General features: G+C 43.2%; 1 protein-coding gene across 5 annotated transcripts in view; it reads right to left on the bottom strand.

Moving 5' to 3' along the window:
• Positions 1-296: 296 nt before the first annotated feature.
• ADM2 (adrenomedullin 2) overlaps positions 297-26,823 on the bottom strand; it is a 114,742-nt gene continuing 88,215 nt past the window's right edge. For all 5 annotated transcript variants that reach the window (XM_069229440.1, XM_069229441.1, XM_069229439.1 and 2 more), the window contains one exon: positions 297-2,412. In XM_069229440.1, the coding sequence (XP_069085541.1) occupies positions 2,013-2,412 (400 nt within the window). In that variant the 3' untranslated portion in view covers positions 297-2,012. The remainder of the gene's footprint in view (positions 2,413-26,823) is intronic.

Below are 26,823 nucleotides of genomic sequence, written 5' to 3'. Positions count from 1 at the left end.
TTTATAGGGTTCAGAGCAGGGATGGGTGTGCGGGACAGGGAATAAGAATCTAGTACAAAACCTGGAAAGGACTAAAGACAGGCAATAAAGGTAGCCATAACAGGTAAGGCGTCATACTACTAACAGGCATGGATGCAGATGTGAAATATTAGTACACAGCGCAGGAGAGGAGGCAAGAAACAAATACAAAATGGAGAGCCTGCACAGTCCCCCAGAGGGGCAAACCTGAGATGTCCAGTCTGGGAAGAGGGACACGAAGAACAGGAGAATGCATTACAGATTACCACTCACATATGTTGGGAGAAATTAAACAACGTTTATTACAGGCTCTAGTCCACCTCATCCGAGGTTCAAGCAGAGCTGGTTCTACAGTAAGGCAGCTGTAAGTAGATGATTTATGGGGCTACCACAAGATAACACCCGAATGCAACATCTGGTCTAAACAATAGTTCAATTGTTTGCGATCTGACGAAGAATTCTAATGCAAAAGGTCACTATTTTTGGAGTTCTGGAATTCCAGAACTGGCTTCAAGGCATTGTCATTGGGTAGCCTCCTGGCGTAAGAGAGGAAAGAAGATATATGTGTGTGTCTGGGGCCTTGTACCTGGGGATAGCGTCCGAAGTATTCTACAGCACTGCACCTTGCACTGTGATGTACCTGCCTGCCATTAGGAATCCACACCTTACTTTTGGGGGAAGGGGTGCGCATGTTTTTCATTTGTATCCTGGAACTAGTTAATAACGTCATTAATTTTTATCAATGTCTGATGACTACCAGTTGATGCTAACATTCAACCGATGGGTATTTTCTGGAATTATCAAGCTGGCCACATGAAGGTTCTGTTAAAAAAGCCATATACTACAACTGGATCAAGAAGAAAGCAGTTGAAACTCAGCTTTCGGAATGAACACTTTTAGGGGTTTCAGGTCAGCTGGAAGCATGGCACTGACACAGGAAGTTGCATTGCCAGCAGAGAACCCAACCTTTGCCAGGTAGCAGATAACAGCACAATGCAGGCAGGAAGGAATGCAGGCATTACCCATTACTTTGCTTTACAGACTGGCACCTGTGAAGGGTAGACATGACTGTCACATGACGCAACCGCAGATCTAATATGCATTAAAAATCAAGCAAAGTCTGGACTAGCTGCCCCATTTCTACAAGGCTGATGAAGACACCTCCATATTGAAAACTGTCTGAACCTTCCCATGGAGAAGCGCTCCTCTTGCAATAGTCATTTTACTGAGCACTCCTTATGACATCCTTTAAGAGAAACTTTGGCCAAGATGTGGTTCAGCATCAGTTTTATCAACTGAAATGTTTTTTAAAAACCTTCCTTCAATTAATCACTTGCTAAGGTGTGACTCTGACTTCAGTAGGTAAAGTGACAAGAGAATCTAGATTTGTCATATTTGATCAAATACATCTAATACAAAATAATCCGTCTCATCTTCCTTTAATCCAAGTAAGTGACTCTAATTCTTGTCACGGACTTCTAAATTCACTATGTGAACTAGAGGGCTCACTCTGGAGCGACCACTTATACCAGTTGCCAACATCTAAGAAGCCGAAGACAGCACTAAGAGTGACACTTGACTGCTTCTAAGGAAATACAACCTTCCGTGTTCATTTAACGCATTCACTCCGTGCACGAGTTGGAAAGACTGGTTGGCAATACTGACATTTACCCCATGTCCTGTCCCTGCCTTCATTTCCCTCTCCACCCACCTCGGTTCCGGCATTTATATTGGCTAATCAAGAAGAGATGGCACTGATATCACTACAAGGAGGGGACTACAAGAGATTGATTTCACACATAGAGACGGGGTGTGCTTCAGCTATTTACTCTAGAAGCTACTGAAGGCTTTGGCGAGCGGAGAGGAGCTTTTACAGTCAGACAATGGGGCACGCAACTCGCAGCCTGGTCTGTCCTCGAGACATGAAGGAACCGGGACTGCCTCACGTCCTTCTGTAGAGTTCCTTGCCTTCATCACTTGGAGTGTGGCTCACTTCAACCGTAGCTGTGTGGACTGTTAGGGTTGATGGGAGAGGTGTCCTCGCGCCCCGACTGACCCACTAGCTGCCAGAGGCGGTGGCTTAGGTTCTGGACCTGGCAAGTGCCCAAAGAGCAACCAACTCGCATGAGCTGAGGGCGGTGACCGCGGAAATGGGCATGGCGCTTCAGGCGAGGTCGAGCTTGATCTGCATGATGAGCAGAGCTGGGGCTTCTGCGGAGAAACAACCCATTGCGCACAATGGCTCCAGGGGACCGTTTTCTGGCACCTGGTAGGTCAGTCACAGCATCCTTCTTTGTTCCACTGGATGAAAAGGAGCTCTTGGCTTCAGCAAGGATGCGGTTCAGCAGACCCACCTTATCGTCCGGATCCAGCAGATGTCTGTCAGGGGGCTTCCTGCAAGCAAAATAAAGCAGAAGAAAGAACATTAGCAAGAATCAACAGTGCCGCCCAGTTCCTCTTCTTCATCTCTATCCAACCTAGCTGCAGTACCACACAGTCCAAGGCTCTCTGAACCAGCTTCTACCTGACCTTAACTTTACTATATTGAATTATATTTTTGTACAACACACATAACAAAACGCAGTTATGCCCGCGTGCCTAATAACAACCAACAGTAACCAGCAATATAGAAACTGTACTTACATATTTATTGGTAAATACACTACACAAGTCAAATAATAAACTCAGCTTTCTAGCTGGACTGGCAGACTATTATAAAGGAAAACTTGTATCACCCCTGTGAACATATATGGACTTGCAGCCAATATAAGCGTCTCAACAGAACTTTGCCGGCTCAAGTCAGTGTATATCAGGAAACTAGAAAGTCAAGTATAGAATTTAGAAGGTAACACCAAACTATACAGAGAACCAAGAGAGTGTTTAAGGTAAAGGAATAACTGAGTGAAAGTTCTCAACCCAAACGGAGACATTGATTGGTCTTCTGCACCCCCTGCATGCAAATTATCTAGTATATCCAGAAATCTTACTGGGATTATCCAAGAATAATGCAGATGTTAACTCTGCTGTGGCACAACATTCTATGGAAATAACACGCTAACCAAATTGACCGGATGAGAAGATTTTTTAGTAGTGGCTCCAATCTGAGCCTTAAGGTGAGGGTCGGCAATCAGCAGTGTCACCAGATTGCAGACTTCTTTCTTTTGTGGCTCCACTGCCCGAACCATAGGTAGGTTATGTTCTTTAACAGAGATTTATAGTAAAGAACAAAAGCTCTCAATGTTATTTAATTGAGCTTCAGACTGTTGACCCTCATTCAAGATTCCAGTGTGGCCTCCAGTGGGACTGCTGTTCCCAGGATCCCTCGGCACTGGACACAACCCAAGGAGCACTGCTGCTTTTTTGACAGGTTCTCTGCAGTGCCTGAGATTTCTTGTCACTGTGCATGTGTGACATTCAGCACACACTTTTCATGGTTATCCATTCACATTTCTTACCTATTGGTATAATGGCCAATGCCGCTGTGTAAAAATACACTTTAAAATTGGTACATTCTGGGATCAATAAAGTGTCTAGGTGAAATATTGAGGTTTCCACTCTTGTTTTCCTTTGAAAGGCCATTAGCTCGCCCTTGGACCTCACCTCTTGCACTGCTAGGCTTCTGTGCCAATAACCACTGTTGTACATTTGCTAAGATTGAACATTCAACTGCAAGATACAGAACTACCCCAAATTTTTCCAATTTCTTTGACAACGTTTGACTCAATACTTGTCTACAATATTGTTCTTTACCCTACCCTCAAAGCTCTCCCAGTTCTTTTCAGCAAGAGTGAATGTAGAGGGTTTGGGCTGTGAATCGTGTTACAGACTTCTCTGGTACTTCTGCTAGACACGTGGTGTGAGGTTTCTTCAGTTTTCAGCGTCAGTTCTCTGCAGGTACATCTGCTTTGTGACCCTGGCGAGGCACTAGGTGCAGCTAGTGTGGCTTGGAAGCATGAGGGATGTCAAACATGGGCTTCCTTCTACGCAACCAATTATTCAGAAACACTGTTTTGAGGGGAAAGTAGGCGAATCTAACCTTATCCATGTGCTATCCAAGAGGGTTGTTTGCTTTCTAAAAATCCCAAACCAAGATGACCTCCACCTTTCTTCCTTTGATATTATTATCCTGCCTCAAGTATATGCAAGAAGGCTTCGGCATGAGAAGAATGCATTGGAATACGTTGATTCCCTGATTTTCTCTTGTGCATATCACTCTTTCTATTAATTCGTGTTCCTGATATTGTGCCTTTTATCCGTCAGGTTTCTTCCTTGTATTTGACCCTCAGTACCGGTTATGCTGGGCCACCCAGGGAGCAACATCAAACACACAAAAGCTGATGGGAAGAAGGTTTGCAATAACTCTAACCCCTGACAATCACTCCAGGTAGCATTCCAACCCATCATTATTTTGCCTACCATGCCACCTCTTTTTCTAACCAGGCGTATGCAAACCGGTACTGCCCATGCTCCAATAGGAGCTCTCCAGCTTGAACTGCCTTGATGCTTGTGTTCCGGTTCAGGGAAGACCTGGTTTGGCAGTTCAGGCTGGACTGATCCTATTGGAGCATGACACCAATACTGATTTGCATATGGCTGGCTAGAAAGTGAGGTGGTATGGTGGGCAAAGGAGCAAGGGGTTGGAATGCTACCCCGAGCAGTTGACAGTGGTTAGACTTATTGCAAGCATTGCTCCCATGCATTGTGAAGAGTAACTCTTTCCTGTAGCAATTGAGAAACAAACTCGAGAGACTTAATTTGCCCCCAGTCCTTGACAAAGAGTTTTCCACAACTATGAACACTATTGCAATTAGATGATAAATGAGTCACAAACGTACGTGCATGTACACACACACAAAAAGCGGACTCCTCCTTGGGTTAGTGTCTGTCCGATGCACTACATGATTTTTACCTCTGCTATGGATGGTGCTGTGCAGCAGCTGCAGATTCTGGGGGGGGGGGGGGGGGGGGGGGGGGAGAGATTTTCAGTTCATCCCTCATTTCCCCTTGTTTCAATCTCCTATACTAGTGTTAGCCTTCACGTCATACTTCTTGTGCATTATTACCCTAACAAGAACTATGCATCACTGCAATACGCAATAATAGCTGACGTGGGCCTTTCCTGGCTTTTGGGTCTAAGCTACAGTTTAGTCATCACCAAGTATGGGATAAGACAATAATAGTAGATATTGAGAGTTACGAGGAATGTGATTGGCTGTGAATATCCCAATGACCAGTACAATACCATATCAGACCCACACTGATCTCTGTTAAACCTCTGGGAACAAGGCAGGAATATATCTAATGGTTGCCCATAAATAATCCTAAATCAAATAGAAGTGTCTCTGTTTCACCGACGATTCTCAGATAAAGCATCTTAAAATGGAAACGTTTTTGTAAGTAGAACCAATTTAATTTAAATAATTGTTTTGAACTTATTGTATTGCAAATTATTACCCCTACGCCTTTCATTTTATACCATTGTGCCTAACACATGGAAATGCTATTACATATTTGATACCCCTGCAAAAATGGTTCCACAAAAATAGTCTTAACAAGCACATTGCATTACTAGAGTGTGCTTACAGTGAATCTCTGTTGCTTCTATGTAACAATGACCAACTGGTCCTCTTACATGGGCGATCCCTCCAGCATTTCCAGCTGTCTATTATTGACTCTCATCTGCTGAGGTACTGCATACTCAGTTACTCTCCAAACCACCCCCTGTAATTCAGTACCAAGGTTTCTCTTCCCAATAAAACGCTAATCATCCACCGTATACACCAGGCCCACTCCACCACTCCATGACGTACTGTCGGGTCATTGAGTTCCCAGGCATGCATCTGCTAGTCATGCCCCCACCGCCACACGTGCATCTATTTCCTATCTCTCAACCTCTGAATATCACTTGCCAGCTATCCAGCTACTGCCTAAAACGTGAGTGTTTGGGCCAGCCACTGACAATCCCACAATTTTGCCTGTTGCCAGTGTTTCTAAGTCTTTTACATGCATCAGCAAAGCCAAAAGGTCTCGCCTATGAGACCCACTAGTTTTGGCAATGATTTTACAATACTGTACAGGGAAGCAAACGGACAGTGGACAGCTGGTGGAGTGGAAGCAAGAACGGCAACTGAGTTAGCGTGAGGGGAGAAACATGCAGGAGAGAAAGAGGAACATGATGTACATGAGGAAGACAAATGGAAATCACATGCACTTTTGTAGAGTGCTTAAAACAATTTTAAAAAGTAGCACCTGAAATGGGCCCAGTGAAAGTGAGTCGATGCTCCAGGGGATGGATAAACATCGGAAGAGGAAGAAAGCCCACTGAAGGTGATGAATACGAAGTAAGGAAATAAGCGCATCTGAAAAGCCAACCTTGGGTAAGCAATTGGTGGACTCAAAGACCTCTGTAAGCTAATAATATGACTTGCAACAGACCGCATATGCGCTGTCTTAGCTGAGACCTAATAATCAGAAGTTTTGTAATGAGAACCATTTTAATTTAAAATATTGGTTTGACATCTATTTGTATTTCAGATTATTTCAAGTTAATCTTGACTGTATATCGCTGAACACAACACATATAAATACTGTCACAATGTATTGCTTTCTCATAAAAAAACAAGCGTACCAATATGTCGATGTGGTTGTTTTTTGAGGAAGGTGTAAGAGTGATGAGATGAAAATAGTGACACTAGAGTAAATGGTTCCAGTAAACCCCTCATTAACATGGTTTAATCATTCTAATGAGGGCAAGTTAATGACTAGGCCTGTCTCACGGATTGCTGTCTTGTTGGACCGGGAGGGGCATTCAAAGCACTACACTCGTAGTGGCGAAGGCTAATGCCTTCACCAAGAGTTAAGCATCATGATTACGGTGGTGGTGGCATACAGAGTAATGATCAGTAGGAGTGCAGAGGTCTTTGTTGATCTGTGTCCCAGGAATGAGGCCTACAGACTCATTTACCTTTTTTAAGTTCCACTTCTGTGTCCTTAACTTGCTAGATGTAGAGTGCTGTTCAGCACAGGAGTGGTGACTCTGCTCTGAAATTTTGTGTGCATGGCAAGGGTACAGCACAGGGATAAAGCAGCACTGTGCAGTGCATGCATGGTGAGTGTGTGTGTACTATGTGTATGCATACCACAGAGAGGCACATTACATGACAGAGGTAGTGCTTTGCAGGACGAGTGCAGTAATATTATGTGCTGGGTGTATGCGTGCTTGTGAGAAGTATTTACATGAAGGGTAAAGTGTTGTGCAATGCGTGCATGGGGAATGTGTGTTCTAGCAGTGTGTGAGTTGGCAAGTGGCACACTATGGCACAATATAGAAAAGCTACAGTACTGAGCAGGGTGCACAGAAAAATGGTGTGATGAATGAATGCATGCCTTGGGTGGCATTTCTTGTTCTTCTTCTTTATAGCTAATTATAACGGATGTAAATTCATAAGCAGCCCTCAACTTGTGTCTTTTACACCTCAATACTGCAGCCAGGGATTTCTGGCTTTAAGGTGGCATTGAAAATTAGAAAAAAAGATATTTAAAGTATTTTCATTTTGAAAGTGTGTACTATTAAATAATAATGTACTGTTAATATACTTTTGTTATGCATTATCTAACAGTACTGGTTGATGTGTGTGTGTGCATGTGCCTGCAATGGTACATTACATGGAGAACTCTGAGTTTCATTTTGGGAAGCCCAGGCCTGTCTGGTGAACACATGGGGAGTAGAGGAATCACTCCAGAGATATTGGTGTATTGTTGCATTCCTGTGAGCTGGGAGGGACACACTGCAGAAGGGATGGAGAGACTCCCTCTGTACATTTCAAAGTGTGCTCTTAGATCCAGTGAGATCACAACAAAAGGGCCTGGACACAACTCAGGAAGGAGATGGGGCTGATAAGGGAATCATAAAGAGTAGGGTTCGAAACCCTGATTATCCTTTTGATACCCACATCACTGTGGCTGACATCCAGGTGTGAACGCTAGTCACTTCCATGGCTTGTGTTGTGGGACTATCAGCTTCGGAGTCTCTCTTGTTGTGAAAGACAGCCTTTCAAAAGGAAGAAGAGAGAAGAAAAGTGTGCACTTCAAAAGAAGCAGAACCCCAACATATAACTTTTCATCACATTTGGCGTCTGAAAATGGACTATATAAAAGGGAGGTTGGGACTACTTTGTCATCGGCCAAGTAGCCAGCTGTGCTGGGTGAGGAGGAGAACCTCTTCAAGACTTCTGCTGTGACCAAGAATGGGGGCCGCAGCCTTCTGGTCTCCCCTGCTGTGTGAGGGGACATCACGAGAAAAACTAAGACCACCTGTTCTGGAGCCCAAACCACCAGTGGTTGCCTGCATGCCAAGACCAGTGTATCCTGTGAGGAAGAGAAGAGTCTGGGAGGGAGGTCCATTTGGGAGTCCATCTGAGCGGACTCGCGGTGTGATATGTGAGGAGAGTGCCACTGCACCTTTCAGGTCATTGCCCATGTGAAGTTTACTGTTGGTGACCCGCAGGTGCCAGGAGAGGGCTGCCGTGAAAATAGCCATAAGCACACTGTTGCGTAGGGAGAAGGAAGCCTGTATAGTGCTAGTAGCGGCAAACCCGTATGCCAGGAAGGGCCTCTGTGAAAGATGTGCCGGATACAAAGGGCCAAAGCCTGTGCAGCACCTAGAGGCAACCCCGTATGCCAAGAGGGGCTGCCATGGTACATCTATCATGTGGTGAGAGCCAGCACCTTAGGCAGTAGTGTTAAGGCAACTCTGTATGCAAGGAGGGATTGATGTTACCTAAGTTGTTGCAAGCATTGGGCTTTCACTTGAGAACTGTGAGCTTTGACACGTAGGTCACACAAAGCATCGACAACTGAGCATTAGTTGACCCCTTGAGGAGGACTCATGGGTGCATTGCCACATTACAGGGACCCCAGCTGGGAGCACTGGAACCCAATCCCTCTCCTCCATTGGGGAGCACAAGACTGACCATGCAGAAAGAGCAACTTGAATCACTGCCGTGCCAGCCGTGTGCGCATGCAGCTAACTCTCTGAACAGGACCAGGGTGCTATGAGTGACAGCGGTCAGGGCACACGCTGGGACACTGCAAACCTACTTACTGTTGGAGCGGGTAAGACTGGTTATGGGCCTATTGGGCCCCAGGGGACTTGCTGCTAAGGGTGCAGCAGTGCCAAGTCACTTTGACTATTTTGCTAAGAGCCAAAGTGGACTCCTGACTTAAGGCTTACTGTTGAGCATTTACTGGATCTGGCCATCTGTGAATGAGAAACAGCCCCAGCCACTTTACGAAGCGCGTGTGGGACAGGGATTGCTTACAAAACACTATAGCCCCGACCTCAAGGGGAAATTTGTTATTGTTTAAATATGTTGTAACCTTACTTTGAATGCATAGAGTTGAAAGGTCAAAAAGGTCAAAACATTTTATTGATTTTGGTCCCTGATCTGAGACTACAACATAATAAACTACAAGATCACAGAATAAGTAATGTTTCCGAACAGATTGCAGCAGTGACTTAAAAATACAAGGTTTATACAATGTCTAAAATGATGACATCATTTTGGTTGGTTGAATTCATCAATCTGAAGTCCTTCCATTTTTAGTATAAAAACTGTAAAGCATACAACATCAAATTAAAAAAACTATTAAAAAATGTAAACATTTTGTAGCACACAATTTCATTCAGCGGATTGTATAAAAAACATAGGGGCATATTTATACTCTGCACTGAATTAGCGTCATTTTTTTAAACTCTAATTTGGTGCAAAACTAACTCCATATTTATACTTTGGTGCTAGACCCATCTAGTGCCAAATATATGGAGTTAAAGTCCTTTTTTGGAAGTGGAGACCAACCTTCTCTTAATAAGATGCAAGGTAGGCAATCCCATGCAAACAATGACTCTATGACGCAAATTCAGTGCAAACAGAGCATAAATATGCCCCTTAGCGTTAAAAAAATGACGCTGATCTGGTTAGAGTAATTTATTTTGACTCTGACCTGCTGAACGTCATTTTTATTTACGCTAGCCTACCCTTTGCACCGGCTTGCACCATTCCATAAATATGGTGCCCAGCTGGTGCTAAAAAATGGTGCAAGCCGGTGCAAATCTTTTTGGTGCAAAACTGCGTTAGTGCAGTTTTGCACCAAAAAGTATAAATAAGGCCCATAGTGTTTTATGTGCAGTAGAAATCTTTTTATGTATAAATAATGGTTTTAAAAACTTTACTTGTTGCAAGTATAACACTGGACAGACGAAAATTACATGATCTAAGTCCTGGATTCCCTGTGAACATAGAGGGCATACACTATTATTTCTATTAATGTTCTCCCAGGCCCCAGTCACACTCCTTAGTGGCTGCAGTCGAAAATCTGATAAGTATAAACAGATGGCACACTTTGTACTCTATATTCCAACTCAACTATGGCTGCATTTGTTTTATAGTCCATGAGGATCAAACCCGTTCATATCTGACCTGGGGAGAACACAGGGCCACATCCAATCCCATGCTTAAGTCAGGACTTGAGCCACTAAGGGAAGCTTTTAACTCCAGTGCAGACATTGTCCCCAGTGTGTCTTGCTTTTGTTTAAATAGGCCTAAAGCGTTAATTACATTTTTTCCTAAAGATGCTGTCTGATTGCTGCTCAATGAATATTTCTCTCCAGAGTAGCTTTCTTAGGAAGCCCTCCTCCAAGTGCAATAAACGGTATTCCTGCCAGAAGACGGCTATCAAACCCAACACGTGTGTGCTGGATAGACGCATTTCCAGATAGAGCACACTTGCAGAGACTAATCAGTTAAAGCGGCAACGTTTACACAGGATTTTGCACTCATTAGAGTTCTTAAATGACCAACAATCAGTTCCCACAACCTCTGATGCATATAATAGACTTGGCAAGATTTTTAGGCAAAATAAAAGAAGTGTGGCAAAGTGTCTCCTCCTGTGAGCGTTATAAAACCTTCTCAGACCATTTGCTTGACTCCACGCTTTGAAACTTAGGTGTGAAACAGGATCCTTCTCCGATAGGTTAGCACTAAACAACTTTCCCAGGAAAACATAGTTTTTGACACCTCCATTTTTTCTTTCCTCAAATGCCAGCTATAATGTGTTTTCTTTAAGTGAGACTTTCCTTTTTGGTTTTGGATATATTTATTTTTAGAAAATGTTCATCCACATAGGATTGGAGTTGATCTAGAAACATAATTCTTCACCATCAACTTTTGAGGGGTCCCCCTTGACTGACGCAAGAAGTTGTAGGTAAATCGTGGACATACAGAGAAAACAGCATAGGAGATAGCAAGCACCACTGTTTTCGCCCCTTATTTGTATGTACTTTTGTAGAAAGACTCTGGTTTCCTCCCAGCAGCACTTTACACCAAGTTGAAGTATGCAGTGCTTCTGTTAGATGCAACAAACATTGGGGTATGCCATGACATGCAAATTTCTTCTGAAGTGTGGGTCTGTCAACCTGGTTAAGTGGAGAAGATAATGAAAGCTGCATGTACAAACTGCCTACTTGTCCATACATATTTTTTTTAGTAATAGCTTGAATAACTACAATTTTGTCAAGCGTGGCACATTTCGGCCTCAAGCCTACTTGTTCCCTCAGGAAGATCATGTTTTTGCAAACCCAACTTTGTAAATGGACTAAACACTTTTTGCAAATAACCTGCCAACAGCATCCAGCAGTGTTATTTGTTGGTAACTACTCAGGAGAGATCTATCCCCCTTCGTATATAGTGGAAGGGTGATGGTTTCATTCCAAGAAGGGGCGACCTCCGAGTGCTCATTGCAGAGTTGGAAATAAAAATACTTCTAAGTATTTTGCTGGACATTGACTTGTTGACACTGCTGTCCGCTCTTTAACTTATGAGTCGTGTTCACTGACCTATATTCACACTTCTCCCCGAAGGAGCCTTGGACAGCTCGACCATAACTACCATTGAGAGTCACGAGCAGAAGGGGTACTTGGCCCATTTCCTCAGACTCCACAGTAGGTCAGGCCCCTGGAAATTGGGGGTAAAAGGCTTCAATCCTCACCGGTGGGCCCAGTAACCCCTGGGTGCCCTGTGGCCCTCTGAAATGCAGTGTGTGCAGTGATTAAACATCCCACTGTACTGGATCTCTGACTGGCTGAAATGTATATAGCAGAGAATACTGTTTTATCATGTAATTCCCAGATAAAGAACAGTATTCTGAATTGTGGAAATAATTATTACCCATTCACATGGAAGCTTCTGGATCCCAGGCAAGGTCAGCAGTCCGTGCCAGGGATCCAGATGGACAAAATGAGAATTTGAGTCACAAATAAGATTTTCAGTGTGCCACTGATGGTTTGCAAATTTTACTACCGACTGAATGTGCATGAACAGGCACAGAAGTGCCACCCAGTGACTCAGCCACATATTTTACATACGTGGATAGAGTATGTGTAGCCCCTTCGAGTGATGACTGGATTTGCAAATGATGTACCTTGGTGATATGTTCTGCCTTCTGAGGATTGAGTTTCAAAAGGTTTTTGCCATCCACCTATTTTCCTCTTGTAGGCACGCCATGACAAGCCGCTGCAGGATGTACCCTTCCTGAGGGTGACACAGGAAGGGAGATATTCATGTCTCCTGTGTAGGGGTGGGTTGAAATGACCCTTCACTTGAGCAAACCACTTAGTTGCTTAATCTTCTAAATACTCTGTGAGAAAGGATGTGCACAGGGAAACATTGGCAGGTTATCATGACATCATCAGGTGTGCTTTCACCTGGCAGGACAAGTTAGAAGGAACTCCCCTGCATGAGGTAAAACACCCAGCACATTTTCTTTGAAAGGTGATGCAAGTTCTCGCACCATTGATGATATTCCTTTGGGTGACATTTCAGAAGCACTGGCCTGTTTTGAACTCACCTAGTTCATCCACCACCTCCAGCTCATCTTGACTTTATGAAATATAAAGCCTCATTTAACTGTAACATTTCTCTTTTGTTCTCAGATCCTTTCCCAGTGATTTGTAAAGCAGCTCCATGCCAACACAGCCAGCATCCATGCTACCCACCTTGTCATTGCCCATTTGTTCAGTCCATCACGTCTGCCCTTTGCGGCCTCAATCTCAAAAGGACGCCTTCAACAGGGTCTTGTTAGATATCTCATTGAGCTGTGCGTCTGATGCAGAAATCCGAGTGGATCAGGTGCAGGTCACAGTTTTGAATCCGACCAATCCGATTCTGTCTTTCATCCTTTCAAGGAAACGATTCGTGAAACAACTACCATCGCTTTAAGTAATAATACCCTCGATGTTCACACTCTGTTCATGGTCTGTGCTAAATAAATGGCCAGTGTTGGATGCCTGTTCCGAGAAGGCCTCTTCTCACCACCGCAACACTCTCAAATGCAGGTGAATCCTCTAGCAAGTTATTTGAATTCACAGAAGGATCTTTCAAAGAAGGAACAGAACAGGGATTGTGGGAAGCTGCTCATCCGCAACCCAGGGGTTGTTTAACTACAGAGATGCCGGAGTTATTCATAGAGGACATCATAGGGTGCTTTGTTGATGTAGGTTTGTGTGAATCATGGCTTTTCTACCACAGTGACAGGCCGATACATAGCCCGTGCTCCACATGTACCATTTCAAGGTATTAAATTAGCAAGAAAACTGCTTGCAGCATCAGTCATACACAAAGAGGCATGCCTACAAATGATAATATTGCCTAATTTTACACCATGTGACACAATCTGATTTATCATTTGTTTGATTAGTAAGTGTTAATATTACATAATTCAATTGCACTCATTTTTGTCAACCTCAGAGGGACGAAAAAACTGAGTGGGCTCTGTCAATATTTGAATCTGTGATCAGCAGATTAGAAACCAATATTTGAGGTGGACAGTTTACAAGACCATAGCATTTGCACAAGACCCCAATGTCCCTTGCAATGTGCATTTTGCTTGACAATATGTTTGTGGCTCTCCTACATGACGTCTAGGAGACCTGCAAGATAAATGCAGCAGATAGCTGAAGCCTTACAGCAGATGATTATGCAGGTCAACTGTGATATTTTGTTGTACGTTATACGTGGCCCATGGTGGATGTCAGGGCTAAGCTTGTGTAAGCAATCATGGTGTTGGATTCATTTCTGGTGACTTGTAGGAGAAGTGCATCTAATGAGATACTTTTCTAAAGTAAGCATTGTGTCACTTTCTGCTTGTGCCTCTTGCACAGTGTTGCACACCAGCTGATGTTCATTTGTCCTGGTAAGCGAAACAGACTTTTTTATGTGGTCCAGCATAGGCAGCATGGCAGCTAATTGGTGTGGGAAGAACCACCCACTGCTGTTGACTCAAGTGAGGAAGCTTTACGTTTTGATCACCAACAAGAGAGTAGAGCTGTCCTCGACGTTTTTGGCCTTTGGTGGGACAATGGCACTCTCATCAAGTAGAACACTTGCCCAAAGACTTTGATGTGGGAGATGAGCGTAATGGCAAGATCTTGAAGGCTCCATGGCTGGGCGTGATTGGTGGTCCTTATATTATGGAGAATGCCCTTGCTATTCTGTAGGACTCATACAAGCCTAGAAAGTGTCTTGGGAAAATTTCACCACCACCAACATGCTGCGAAAAAGGTATATGCATCTTTGCAGTCTGACGCTGAGAAAGAGGTTGTGTTGAAAGAGCTGGAATGTAATTTGGAGAGGTGATATCCTGCAGTGAGGTTAAATATTAATATAACTTGGACACAACTGTGGCCCGATGGGAACAGCATATGAAACAGCATACGAAATTAGTCATATGTGCTTGCCAGGGGAATCAGCAGCATTGTGTTAAATATTTGTATTTTATCACATTATGTAAGTTTCAGAGCAACAACAAAGTGGGACACTGCCTTGGTAGGAGCTGTACTTTTCTCTGTCAAGTCCAAAGGCTCAAGTTTTCTATCAGCTCTTTCTAGACTGAATATTGCAAGAGACACAGTGCGTGTCTGAGTGGGAACGCTGCAGCTCTTGTTGTTGCTGTTGTGTAGTTTATCCTATTTGATGGTGAGTCCACCAATGCTACCGAACAAACCATTGGATTGGGTCTATAATTTAAGTCTGCCATTGGCGATTGTTATGGTATTCTATGTAAATTTGTACAGCGCACTAATCACCTGTGATGGTAGGTATGTACGTCTGTGTTCCCTACAGTGTTATTTAAAGGGCCAGGTATTCAGCTTCATGCGCAACGCAAGAAGAGAGGAGGAAGCTCTGATGTGTTGAGGGAGGTCAAGATTGTGTCTAAAATTCACTCATGACTGTGGGCTTTGTTAGCTATACATCTCATAAGCGCACATTAGTACATTGTTTTTGAAGATGAACATGATGTCTGTGATTTTCTTTGGAGTGGTGACTGTTGGAATAATGAGGAAAGAGCCAAGAGGGGTGTGTAATTATTGTGCACATAAACCTTACTACACATGCTAAGATAAGTTTAAGTACAGATGAGATGGGGAGGTACGTGTGGTGTGACAGGACATTGGGATGTTGTCATCCATTTCAGTGCTGGGTGTCCAGAGACATCTGTTGTCAAGGACAGTCAGGATGATTTTGAGTCCTTTTTAGTAATCTCTTGACCATTGTTTGGGGTTTCTTAAGCACAGGTGAATGGTTGTGAAGCATCTGGAGCAAGTGTCAGTGTGTGATGAGTTGTTCTTGCTTGTGTTTAGTTCGGTGTATCATGGAACATGTCATGAACACACGAGGCATTTAAGTAGTACGTAAAACGCATCTATTGGTTTGGGGGCGCCTCAGAGTGAGTTTTGAAAATGAAGTCATGTAAGAACCTCGCTGGTAGGGCCAAGAGTGCGAGAATGGCTTGATGATTAGCATGCGCTAGTCGACCTTCCAGAACGCCCAAGTCCAGTGGTTCACCACATCTGAAATACAAGGAAACCTTGGAGTACCATTGGCTCACCCATGCTAGGTAGCTAGGCTTATCTAAGCCGGCAGAGCTGTCGGATCAGCAATCAAACAGTGGCGTAACAAAGGCACCCACAGCCCGTGCGGGAGTGGGAGGGGCAAGCTCCAGGGGGCCCCCTCAACACAGTACCCTGGCCTGACAGCCCCTGAGTGAGTCCGGAGGGGGGGGGCTCCATGTACTGTGCAGTGGTGCCCCCTTAATTTTTGTTACACCACTACAATCAAAAGACACAACCACTAACATATTAAAAGGCAGAGGGCAGTCAAGTTCACGCTAAAGGATTTATAAAAGAAGATCTTAAATTATTATAAATGTGAAGGAAACATAGTAAATGAAAAATCCTGAAAATAACTGGTTTTGAGAGCTAAAACCCCGCTCTTTTTACTTTTTGTAGCACGGTGTAACTCCCACGGTTTATGGCGCAAACATCTCCCACTAAAACGTCTTTTGCAGAAAAGTTTAAAAAACCTTGGTGCGCAACTGCAAAGGTGCACACTCCTAAACGCTAAAAAAAAGAGAGAAGTATGTGTACCTGTTTTACTGAATGCCAATCGGGATAACCAATAAACATTAAACCCTACACAACACTGTTAAAATCCATGGCTCAGAAAAAAATAGCAAAAAGACAAGCCCTTATGCGTTGCTTTCAGTGGGGACCCCCTGCAAGATAGGTTACGTCACAAGTGGACCTCGATTGTCTTCAATTGGTATTGTACACGACAGATAAAAGTTACAGTTTCTTGGCGCTGATTGCTTCAGTTGCTCTGTTTTGAAGCAGGCCTGCAGGAAGCCGAGTAAACTGAGGAAGAGTTTGTGATAAAAAAAAAAAATGTACAGTCCCGTTTGTGCAGGATTCCTTCACAGCAGACAGGCCTTCTGTGTACTTGCAAGCAGTGCTTAATTTGTAAATAAAAACGTGATGGTGCCCAAAGCCCTCCTGTTAAATATACAGGTGTTGTAATTAAATGTGGGACCACGGAATACTAAGGCGGCGTAATCCTGAAGCCATATCGGGCCTCGTCAATCCATTTTAAACCCCTCCCTGCCCCTTCAGCTCACTCAAGCAGCTTTCTGCTTTCTCCGTTTGTTACGCTTTTTCGTTTTTCTCTTCCTCCGTCTTTCCTATATGTGTCTTTTGCTCGCAGTAAATGCTTGGGGCAGAAGAATGAGCACCGCCCCTCAAAATTAAGTGCCGGTGCTCAGCACCAGAAACAAGAAGCACAAATTAAGTACTGCTTGCAAGTCTGTAATTCAGGCCTTAAAAGATCTTCAACTCTGGTATTGTCGTGACCAAATTCATACTTGTTCCACATCACATAGACGCCTCCTTCTATCTAACATAGTGCCTCGAAATGAGACTTCTTCGTATTGGGACGATCGTCTGCTCAGTTTTCCTTCCGTCCTGCTTCCTCTCCTGTGCCCTGCCCTCCGAGGCGTCGAATACCCAACGGAAGCAGCAGGAGGCTTCAGGCACCAGCTCAGGACGCAGGCATGGAACTCAGAAGATGCATCTAATGCCCTCTGTCCCCACTGAAGCCAGAGGTTCTAAAAAAAGTCTTGTAAGCAAGAGAGCTTTAAGGTGGCCCAACCTTTGAGTGGCACTGCAACGTCAATTCTCGCTTGCCTGTCCTGGGTGTTTCAAACATTAAAATGGTCACCAGGGACCAACAGTGTATGTGTGTTCATCCCACTTTTACTACAGTGTGACCTCAGCCTAGACGCTGGGGGCTTTTTGAAGAACCTGGAAGTCTCAATCCTGATTAACTGAGCGGTGGTGACAGAAAACCACGTGTTCATTCATTCATTTTCTGTAAGCCACGCTGGGAATGTTCACGTCATGAAAAATATGAGACCCAAAGCAGAGCTCAGTTTCCCAGCAGACGTCAAAACTGTGCTTGACCTGCAAAAACGTATTGCAGCTGCTACCCAAGGTAGACGGATTCTTAACAATTCATTCACAATCAAGGCTGGGATCTGAACAAAAAAGAGTCCCGTGGGTTACTAAGCCTGTTAGGTGTAGCATGGTGTGTCTCGTCTTTGTGGTTTACAGCACCTCACAGATTCTGAGCGCAGCAACGTGAGCCAGTGAGCTCCTTGACAAATATCTGACTGGCTGGATTAGGTGAGTGGGAAAATTGTGTCAGGCCCGGCGTTTTGGAGGAGGGCATGATTGGAGGTGATGAAGCAGAAAAAGAAAGACTAATAAACATTTATATATCATGCAACAAAATCGTATAAGACAATGTGATTTCAGCAAAGAAAAGTAATGTATGTAGAAAAACGTGCCCACGAAGTAGGTCGCCATTAGTATAAACAAGCTTAATTAATCATGAAAACCGACAAATGTATTAATATGTCATAATTGAAGCTATATTCTATGATTTTCTCGTTAAAACTGTTATATGCTTAGCCTAAATTTAGCAGAGGCTTTGGCCTAGTTGCCTGGTCTCAATTTTAACTGCATAGTTTTCACTTGTATTAACAAAGATGTGTTTTGAATCTTTAAAAGCTGTATTTTTCCGGTAGAATGACTAATACACTTATCTCAAAGTTGCGTGCTAGGCAACTTTCATCCCCTTTGAAGCTCAAGGTCAGTTTCTGCAGGTGCAGACAATGAAGACACTGATGCAGAATTAATTGGCAACTTTGTTGCTACTTATGTTCCAAAACTCCAAGGACACCTTATGCGTAGATGAGTATTAAGAGAAAAGACACTATTCATTGGTCAAAGAGAAATCACCCCATGGACCCTCCAATGGAAGAACCTGAAGAATTTGGAACTTTTCTTACTTAATCCCATCGGACGAAGAGAAGACAGCCATTTTCTTTGATGCCATTTTGAAGCCAGATTTGAGAAGCCATTTTGATGACACTTTGATGCTTTTTCTCTATCAGAGAGAGAGACTTTAAAGAATTCTCACCCTAGAGACTTTAACTTTACTTTGCCTTGCCCATACAATAACTTTTGCCCCCCCCCCCATTTTCCTTGCTGCTGCAAGGAAAACTTGACTTAAACTTTGCCCCTTTGAAGTCTGCCCCATGCTGATCGAACCGGTACCTGGAGGACGAAGACTTACCTTGAATGCTGATTGTATTTGGTAATTATGAAAGGATAAATGTACTATTCATTGTGTTTTCCTTCTTAGGTACCAACTGCTTATTTTGACAGAGCCTAAGCTAGAAGTTTTCTAAATTTATGTTGATTAAATTCATTTTGCATGAAGCCCCACATGCCAATGCTAATCAGTAGTTGAGGTATTCATTTGATGCACCGTGCTGAATTGAAATCTTGTTATGCTGACCGATGTATGCAATTAGTCAATTTCAGTTACTTTTATTAGTGATTTGCACAGCTATATCAGAGTGTATAATTATTCTAGTTTTACGTAGGTTGCGTTTCTTCCGTCGCTATGGACAGCCAGTAATGTTCGTATATGTGTATCATTTGATTTTGAGACTTACTTACATTGTGCTAGCTTTGTTAATATAGGGAAATAAACTCATTAACATTTAATAAACAGGTGTGGTTATTCATGACTGAAAGGTCATGGTGTGTCTAATTACTGATTTCTGTTTAACTAATTTGTTGATTGATTACTAATTGAGTATTGGTTATTGATTATAAATGATTATTGATCACTGACTTGAGGGATCCGACGATTTCTTTGGATGAGGAGAACTCAACCCGGTCAAAAGGTTCACCGACCTCCGGCGTGTCCAAGTATAAGTAATTTACAAGGACTGGACGTGCTATCAGAGGCACGGATGCTGTTCCGTACTGGAAGCTATGTGACCTTGGGACTTTTAGGGGCAGGTGCCAGTGACACCGCGTGCAGACAGACACGGTGAGATGGTGAAGCACAGAGACACGCTGATTGATGTGCAGACTGTGACAGAGACAAACACACTGAAGAGCGACAGATAGATATATTGACCGACTTATATTAAGGTAGATAGACACACAAACTTTGGAAAGGCAAACAGACACACGCTGACGGGCACCCAACCAGTCCATCCTCCCAGGATAATGAAGTGGGGGAGAGGGAGCAAAGAACAGAAGCCCCCAGAATTTGAAATGCAAACAGAAGAATAAAAAGTGGCAGACCAAACACGACTTTCTGAGCCATGCTGCACATTTTCTAAGTTTTCTTGAAGTGCTGTAACCTTAAGGGCAAACTAGTAGGGGGCTCCAGACCTCGTTCTTTTGTTAATTTTTTAATGGCAGTCACTGAGGTGTTGAGCCTCGCCTAAAATCGGCGTGTTTGTCAAGTCACTTGAGCCATATGGACTCATTTAGGGGTCACCAGGGGTCGCAGCTGTGACCCTTGGCTTGCCCCTTGCAACCCCCGCCACTACTTTTGCGACCCCTGGCCTCAGAGGTGGCAAAACAATTGCCTGGAACACAGAGACAGCTCGTCTAATGGACACTGGTTGGAGCTCCACTTTCCTGGATTTCAGTCATTTTTTATTACACAAACAGTGAATAATAATATTCACTATTAGTATAAAAAAAATGAAGTACATTAGCTACAATATTACCCTATCTGTAAGCCAAGCTAAGTAAAACATGCTTTTAAATGTATGCTGTATGCATGCTTGCGGGTGAAAGTGTGTTTATGTGAGAGGAAGTGTGTGAATGTGTATGTGTGTGTAAGTCAAAGTAAAGGTCAAATGGAGTACAATGTCACTCCTGCTACCTCTGGCATTTTGGTGAGTTGATGCTCATGGTGAGCCAGCAGAGTAATAGAAGGCAGAAGCTGCTATTTAATGTTAATGTTACTGCTGACTCTCCTAACTCGAAGAACAGGACTATTTTAGGGGAGGCTTTACACCTCAATGACCGCATTTAAATAATTAGCAAAACCTGAACACGACTCAAAGCCCCCACAGAGTTTGCTCCTTAGGTTACAGTGCTACAAAGAGACGCATTAAAGGGAAGCACAGTGACATCTTCAGTCACTGTGTTTGATCTCCTCTATCTGTGGAAACATTCAAAACAGAAAATAACTCCTTCAGATCTTGGGACTATGCACATGTATACCTTTGTCTTGTGTCAGTTTGATTTAAAGTGTGGGAGCTCCCACCAGTTTTGGGTGGGCGAAGGGAAAGCTCACCCTACAACAACCTCTGTTTTATTTCTGGGGAAAGTTATCCGGTCTTTTCTGGCTTCACCAAATTTTCAGCTTTTATTGCACAGCACATTGCAGTCAAATTAATTTCTCATTTATTAATCGGTATAACAACAATTTTGACCAGGAAGTGGCCAGGTTTGTCAGTGGCCAGAGCTGTTATGTACCTATTGTGGGGATGTGGGATTTTAGTTTAAGAATTTGTGAGCTGTTCTGTTCTCCCTTATGCAGAATGGTGGTCTGTCATGGTGCCCCCTGACACGTCTCCCATACTCCTTGTGGTTCAGCATTGAATCAGTTCCTCCTTAAATACTCTTTGCATTTCACTCTTGCCTCCTTTTCCAGTACTCCACTGTTGAAGCAAACATCCAATGGACAGGATGGTTCCAGCCTGATTGACTTCATTTTGATCTGGTTAGATATAGTACCAGTTTTTTTCACATTATGGTTTTCATGAAAACGCACACAGCAATCATAATTTTTTGTCGGTTTTAGTTCATGGCAATAATTTAGCTGCAACTCAGCCTCTTAATTTTCTTCCCGTTTGTGCTGACAAAAAAGGGGATCTTGATGAAAAGGGATAGAACAGATAACGAGAGTATGTTGACTAATTTGATCAGAAGGAATTACTCTGAGTTTCTTACATGCTTAAATCCAAGTGCTAGCCCCGTAGAGATTACTTCCTGCTTTTCAGTGCTGTGTCAGTCAGTCAAGGAGCTACAAACGATCCGTATTTAGACCTCAAAAACATCACATCCTACATCCTTCGATAAGCAATGCTCCAAGGTTCATCACATTTGGTCAAGATACTAATGCAAGTACCCAGAATTCCATAGCTGGTACACCTTTTCTATTTATAATACAAAGAAGCTGTTGCTACCTAAAAGGAAATCATGCAAAGGGAGGCCTATGAATCCCTCATGGCAGAAAGTGCCAGTGAAGAGAACAGAATTTTCTTCTGCCAGGTGGTTAACTCCTCATATTTTAAGGACTCACATGCCATAGGGCTGGAGGATGTGATTTTGTCCGACAGCTGGATTAAACAATATACAGGTGTTTATGGTGATCCAACATCCAAAGAGGAGTTCATTGCTAACTCCACAAATAAAGAGGGGCACCTGGACCACTTGGAAATCGATCTCAAGGATGCATTGGTAGCTCTAAATAAGTGTCCTAGAGGCATAGCACTCCTGGACAACTGGATTCCTTTTGACTTATGTAAAGATAATCCATATTTGTGGGCAGCACTTGTCTCAAACGTTTTCAATGCTGCAGTCAGTTCAGGTCCCCCCGGTTAATGGATACACGCAATTATTGTACCCATGTTCAAGAAGTGGCATAAAGGGGACCCAAAATGTCATCAGCGATCTCTTTCATAAATATCACAGCTAAGATCTTGGACAAAATCCTCCTAGGAAGGCTGGAGGAGTGTGCGAGGGTACATAACATCTTGTCTGCTCTTCAATATGGTTTCAGAGCTGGCCTCAGGAGCTCTAAATAATGCCTAAATCTTCATCTAGTGAAGAATAAATATTTTGTAACAAGGGGTAGTGGTGTACTCTTGGCGTTCATAGACTTAAATTCAGCGTTTAACCATGTCAATTGCTCCAACCTTTGGGAGATGATGACTGGTATAGGGGTTGAGGACTGCATCGTCAACTTTTTGAGCCAACTTCATACTGGGGTGACCGCTAGTGTCAGATATGGCTTGAGTGCAGGCCCTTTAAAATATCTGGGAGTGTTTGTCAGGGGTGGGTGCTCGCCCTTTTCTTGTCACATTTTACATAAATGGTCATAATTTCTCTTGAGTTTTGAATATGATGTACCAAGAGTAGGTTCAAGCCAAACACTAGCTCTGCCTTACATAAATGATGCAGTCTCATTAGCCAAGACTCCGCTCGGCCTGCAGAGGCTTTTGGATAAATTCTGCTCATTCATGGGGGAGCTAGAGCTTACCATTAACCGTTCCAAGACACTCACAATGGATTTTGGTCCCAAGAAATTCAAAAAATTGTTTCTTGTGAATCGAAAAAAATTACTTCTGTCCTGACTTTCCCCTACCTGGAAGTCCTGCTTGATAACAAGGGTAATTGGAACACTGTAGTAAGAAATTGGGCAACTCCTTTTTCGAACTTCTTAGAGGCATTGTTCAATTTTGCTACAAAATTGAGCAGTAAACCTTTCAAAGAGCTTGTTGCGGTACAAACGTCCAAATGTTTATTGACTGCCCCTTATGGCCTGGTGTTTGGGGCACGAAGGCATCCGATGACTTACGGCAGTTGGAGATATGTTCATGACAAGGCTGCTGGTAGTCCCTCAGAGTACCCCTGCCCATCTCGGTCACTAAAGCAGACCACATTAAGGGCCATATGTACAAACACATTTTCCCATAGACACAGAATGGGTAAAAACCTTTGCTACATCTGACCCTAAGTTACTTCCTCTTCTCCTTTGGCAGAGCATTTGGACAAAGGAAGAGGCTTTGTTCAATTGTCTGGTACTTTTCGGCTGCATGCAGCTTGACAATGCTCTGAAAATACCCTGGCTAGTATACATAAAGACTCTCCGCCTTAAGCTGAACATGCCAAAACTGTACAGTGACACAGAGTCTCTCCTTCTTCGGTCTGTAAACATACATTTAAATTAAATTTCTTTCTATGTTCCAGGAAAAGAGAGAACACATGAAGGCACAGAAACACCCTGTTGCAAGTCACACGCTGATCATTTCAACCCTAGGTACGGAACTTTATGTTATCTGGTTTCAAATTAGTCAACATAGATTTTTGCTGACTCGCTTCAGATCGAACACAGAACATCATCTGGTTGCCTTCCCGACACTTTTGCCTTATATTAGACACTTGCCTGTGTGCCCCGTGACTCTTGTTCTTCACAATCGACAATTTATTTTTATTTTGTAATTTAATGTGTCTCATAGGAGGAGCTATTTGGTTCCTATTTTAAGATGTGCTAATATTTGGCAATGCAGACAAGCATTGATTTTTATTCAGTTGTGAACATCAGTTTACATGTGTTGGGCTGTTGTAAAATCCATACAGATTGTAATAAGAATGAGGAAGGATCCAAATATTTTGATGCTGAACTGTTCATTATATAGGGGCATATTTAACAGCCCCTAGCGCCACCGGAGCATCACTTATTGTGACGCTCCGGTGGCAATAACCAGTCATTTTTCAGCACACATAGAAGTGCCAAGTCGCCATAATAAATTGCTTATGTGCAGGAAGGGTCACTTTTTTCACATAAACAATATATCCCTCAAAGCAGACACCCTTGCACTATGGTGATGCCTGCGTTTGTGCAGGCAGCTTAATTTAGCGCTGGAGGAAACACAGGGCTGCACTGTATTCCTATAAATATGGCGCATTCCTACATTTCAAAAATGGCACAGCACTGCTATTTTTGGCACAGCACTGCGCTGCACCACTTTGGTTTAAATCAGGGCCATAGGTCTATTCAATTCTACCTATTATTTTGGTTAACATTTCATTGATATACAGCCATTGATCGACACAGTTTATGAAATATGCATTGATATTTAAGGTGGATTCAGGTCATGTTGTACATTGTTTTTAATATGTATCTGTGTCTTTTACGATTAAAAGTTTTAACAAAAAAATATTTTTATATGATATGATTTAAGGTGTGATAAATGTATTTATTGAACTCCGTGTACTAACACTAAATGTGAAGTAGCTGAAAACAAAACATGGACCTTCGGTGTTAAGTGAAAGAGATCAGGAATATCAACCTCCAGAGTCTCAATTGCTGATTGTGGAGCCAGGAAAAAGGTGCCCAAAAGCCGGCTTCCTCACTAGAAAAAATTGGGTCATACAAGACTATCATTTTACTTCATTTTCTATAATTTTCTTGAATCAACCAGCTTAAGAGAACACTGAAGTAATTCAGTTCAGCATCTACACTCTACAAATACCTCAGCTATATATGGGCAATATAAAGTAACCTTGGTTCACATTTAATAATAAAAAAGGCCATATAAATAGAAATCATGAAAAAACGGAGATGTTTTGGCTTACTCGTGGCAAAGTAGTCACAGTAGGAGAGTATCCTTGATTGATTCATGTTAAAAAATATTACTTCCAATAAATGTCACACGATTCAGTGCTAATACATGTACGTCCTTAGCTGAGACACTGAGAAACATTGAAAAATACATATTTTAAATATTTAAAAGCCTTTGTCGCACTTTGTCATGACATGTTGCCCAATTTACGTCTGTTGACGGCTCAGCTTGTGCTTAGGGTCTAGGAGCTAAGCAGGACCATTGGCTAAGCTCTCCTGAAGCCTGCCGATATCCGCCCAAGAAATGTAGTCTCTCCTACACTTGACGCAGTAGCAAGGACACAGAGACAAACAGTAGGTGTCAGAGTGGCTTACATACTATGACAGACACACAGACATGGTGACAGAACCAGAGTGACAAGCACATAGTGGGGTACATAGAGTGACAGAGCGGATTATAGCTACAAAGAGACACACAGATGTTGACTAAAAGACAAAGCGAGACAAACTCAAGTTGACAAAAGCGCGCAGTAGCGGATTGACCCAGTGGCTTACACTAAGTGACATACAAACGGAATGAGAGATATACAGTGACAAAGAGAAACAGACAGAGTGAGACAGTCTAAGACACATTTGTCAGAGTGACAGGTGTATACAGGGGCAGAGATGCAGTGACAGGCACACTGACAGGGGTGCAGAGCACACTCTAACAAAGTGACAAGTGCAGACAGTGGTAGACACACCGTAGCAGATAAGCACGTAGACACAGAAGAGCAGACATAAGGACGATGACGGGAAACAAGTGACAGGCAAACATAACAGACATGGAGTAAGAGATACATAGTGACACACATTCATGCACAAAGAGGCCAGAGTAGACCCAGGGTGACCTACACAGACAGTAACAGATCTATAGTGATCAGTCTAGACAAGGAGCGGCAGACGGGCCCAGGGACAAAGACACAGTCACACAAGTAAATGTGGTACTGATAAAAGACCTAGGGACTGATTTGGAGATTGACACACATGCACTTTGTCACAAACCTGATGGATAACCAGTGCGCCTAATAATACGTGCCATAGGTCCAAATGCACTTGTAATTAGGCGGACGTGCTATCCGTCACGCTTGTGACGGAGCTTCCATCCGCCAAATTTTGAATCAGGCCCCAGGAGATGAAGAGACAACCTTAGCGTCACTGGCTGCGCAGAGCTGTGGCAGCCCCGCTGAGGTGCAGTGCTGGTCTGCACGCGCACACCTGAGTGGGTCTGGGAGCGCGGGGCGGAGGGAGGGAAAGAACGTGCTGCGTCCCACGTAGGGATAAGGTGTCTCACAATGCACTGCCTGTGAGTGAGTGGAAAGTGAGGGAGTCAGTGGGGTCTGCAATGTTTGGCGCGAGAGCGAGGGGACAGAGAGCCAGGAGAGGAGGGGCGACAGTGAACAAACCGCCAAGGCACATACCAGCAGAAAGTTTGGGCTGGTGCAAAACGAAGTGCACCAGAATATATGTATATATTTTGCTGCTTGTGTAATTTCGAAATAGGACAAATGTAGTCAGGGCAAAAGACACCAGATGTACGCTCTTTATGCAGTTTAAATAAAAAAATAACTAGATAAAATCGCTATCACGTTACAAATGAGGAACATAGATTCGCGTTTACAGAAAAGTCTGTTTGTACCATTATTTA

Source organism: Pleurodeles waltl, chromosome 4_1 (assembly GCF_031143425.1).
Source record: "Pleurodeles waltl isolate 20211129_DDA chromosome 4_1, aPleWal1.hap1.20221129, whole genome shotgun sequence".
Lineage (NCBI taxonomy): Eukaryota > Metazoa > Chordata > Amphibia > Caudata > Salamandridae > Pleurodeles > Pleurodeles waltl.
This window is presented reverse-complemented; position numbering and strand designations above follow the sequence as displayed.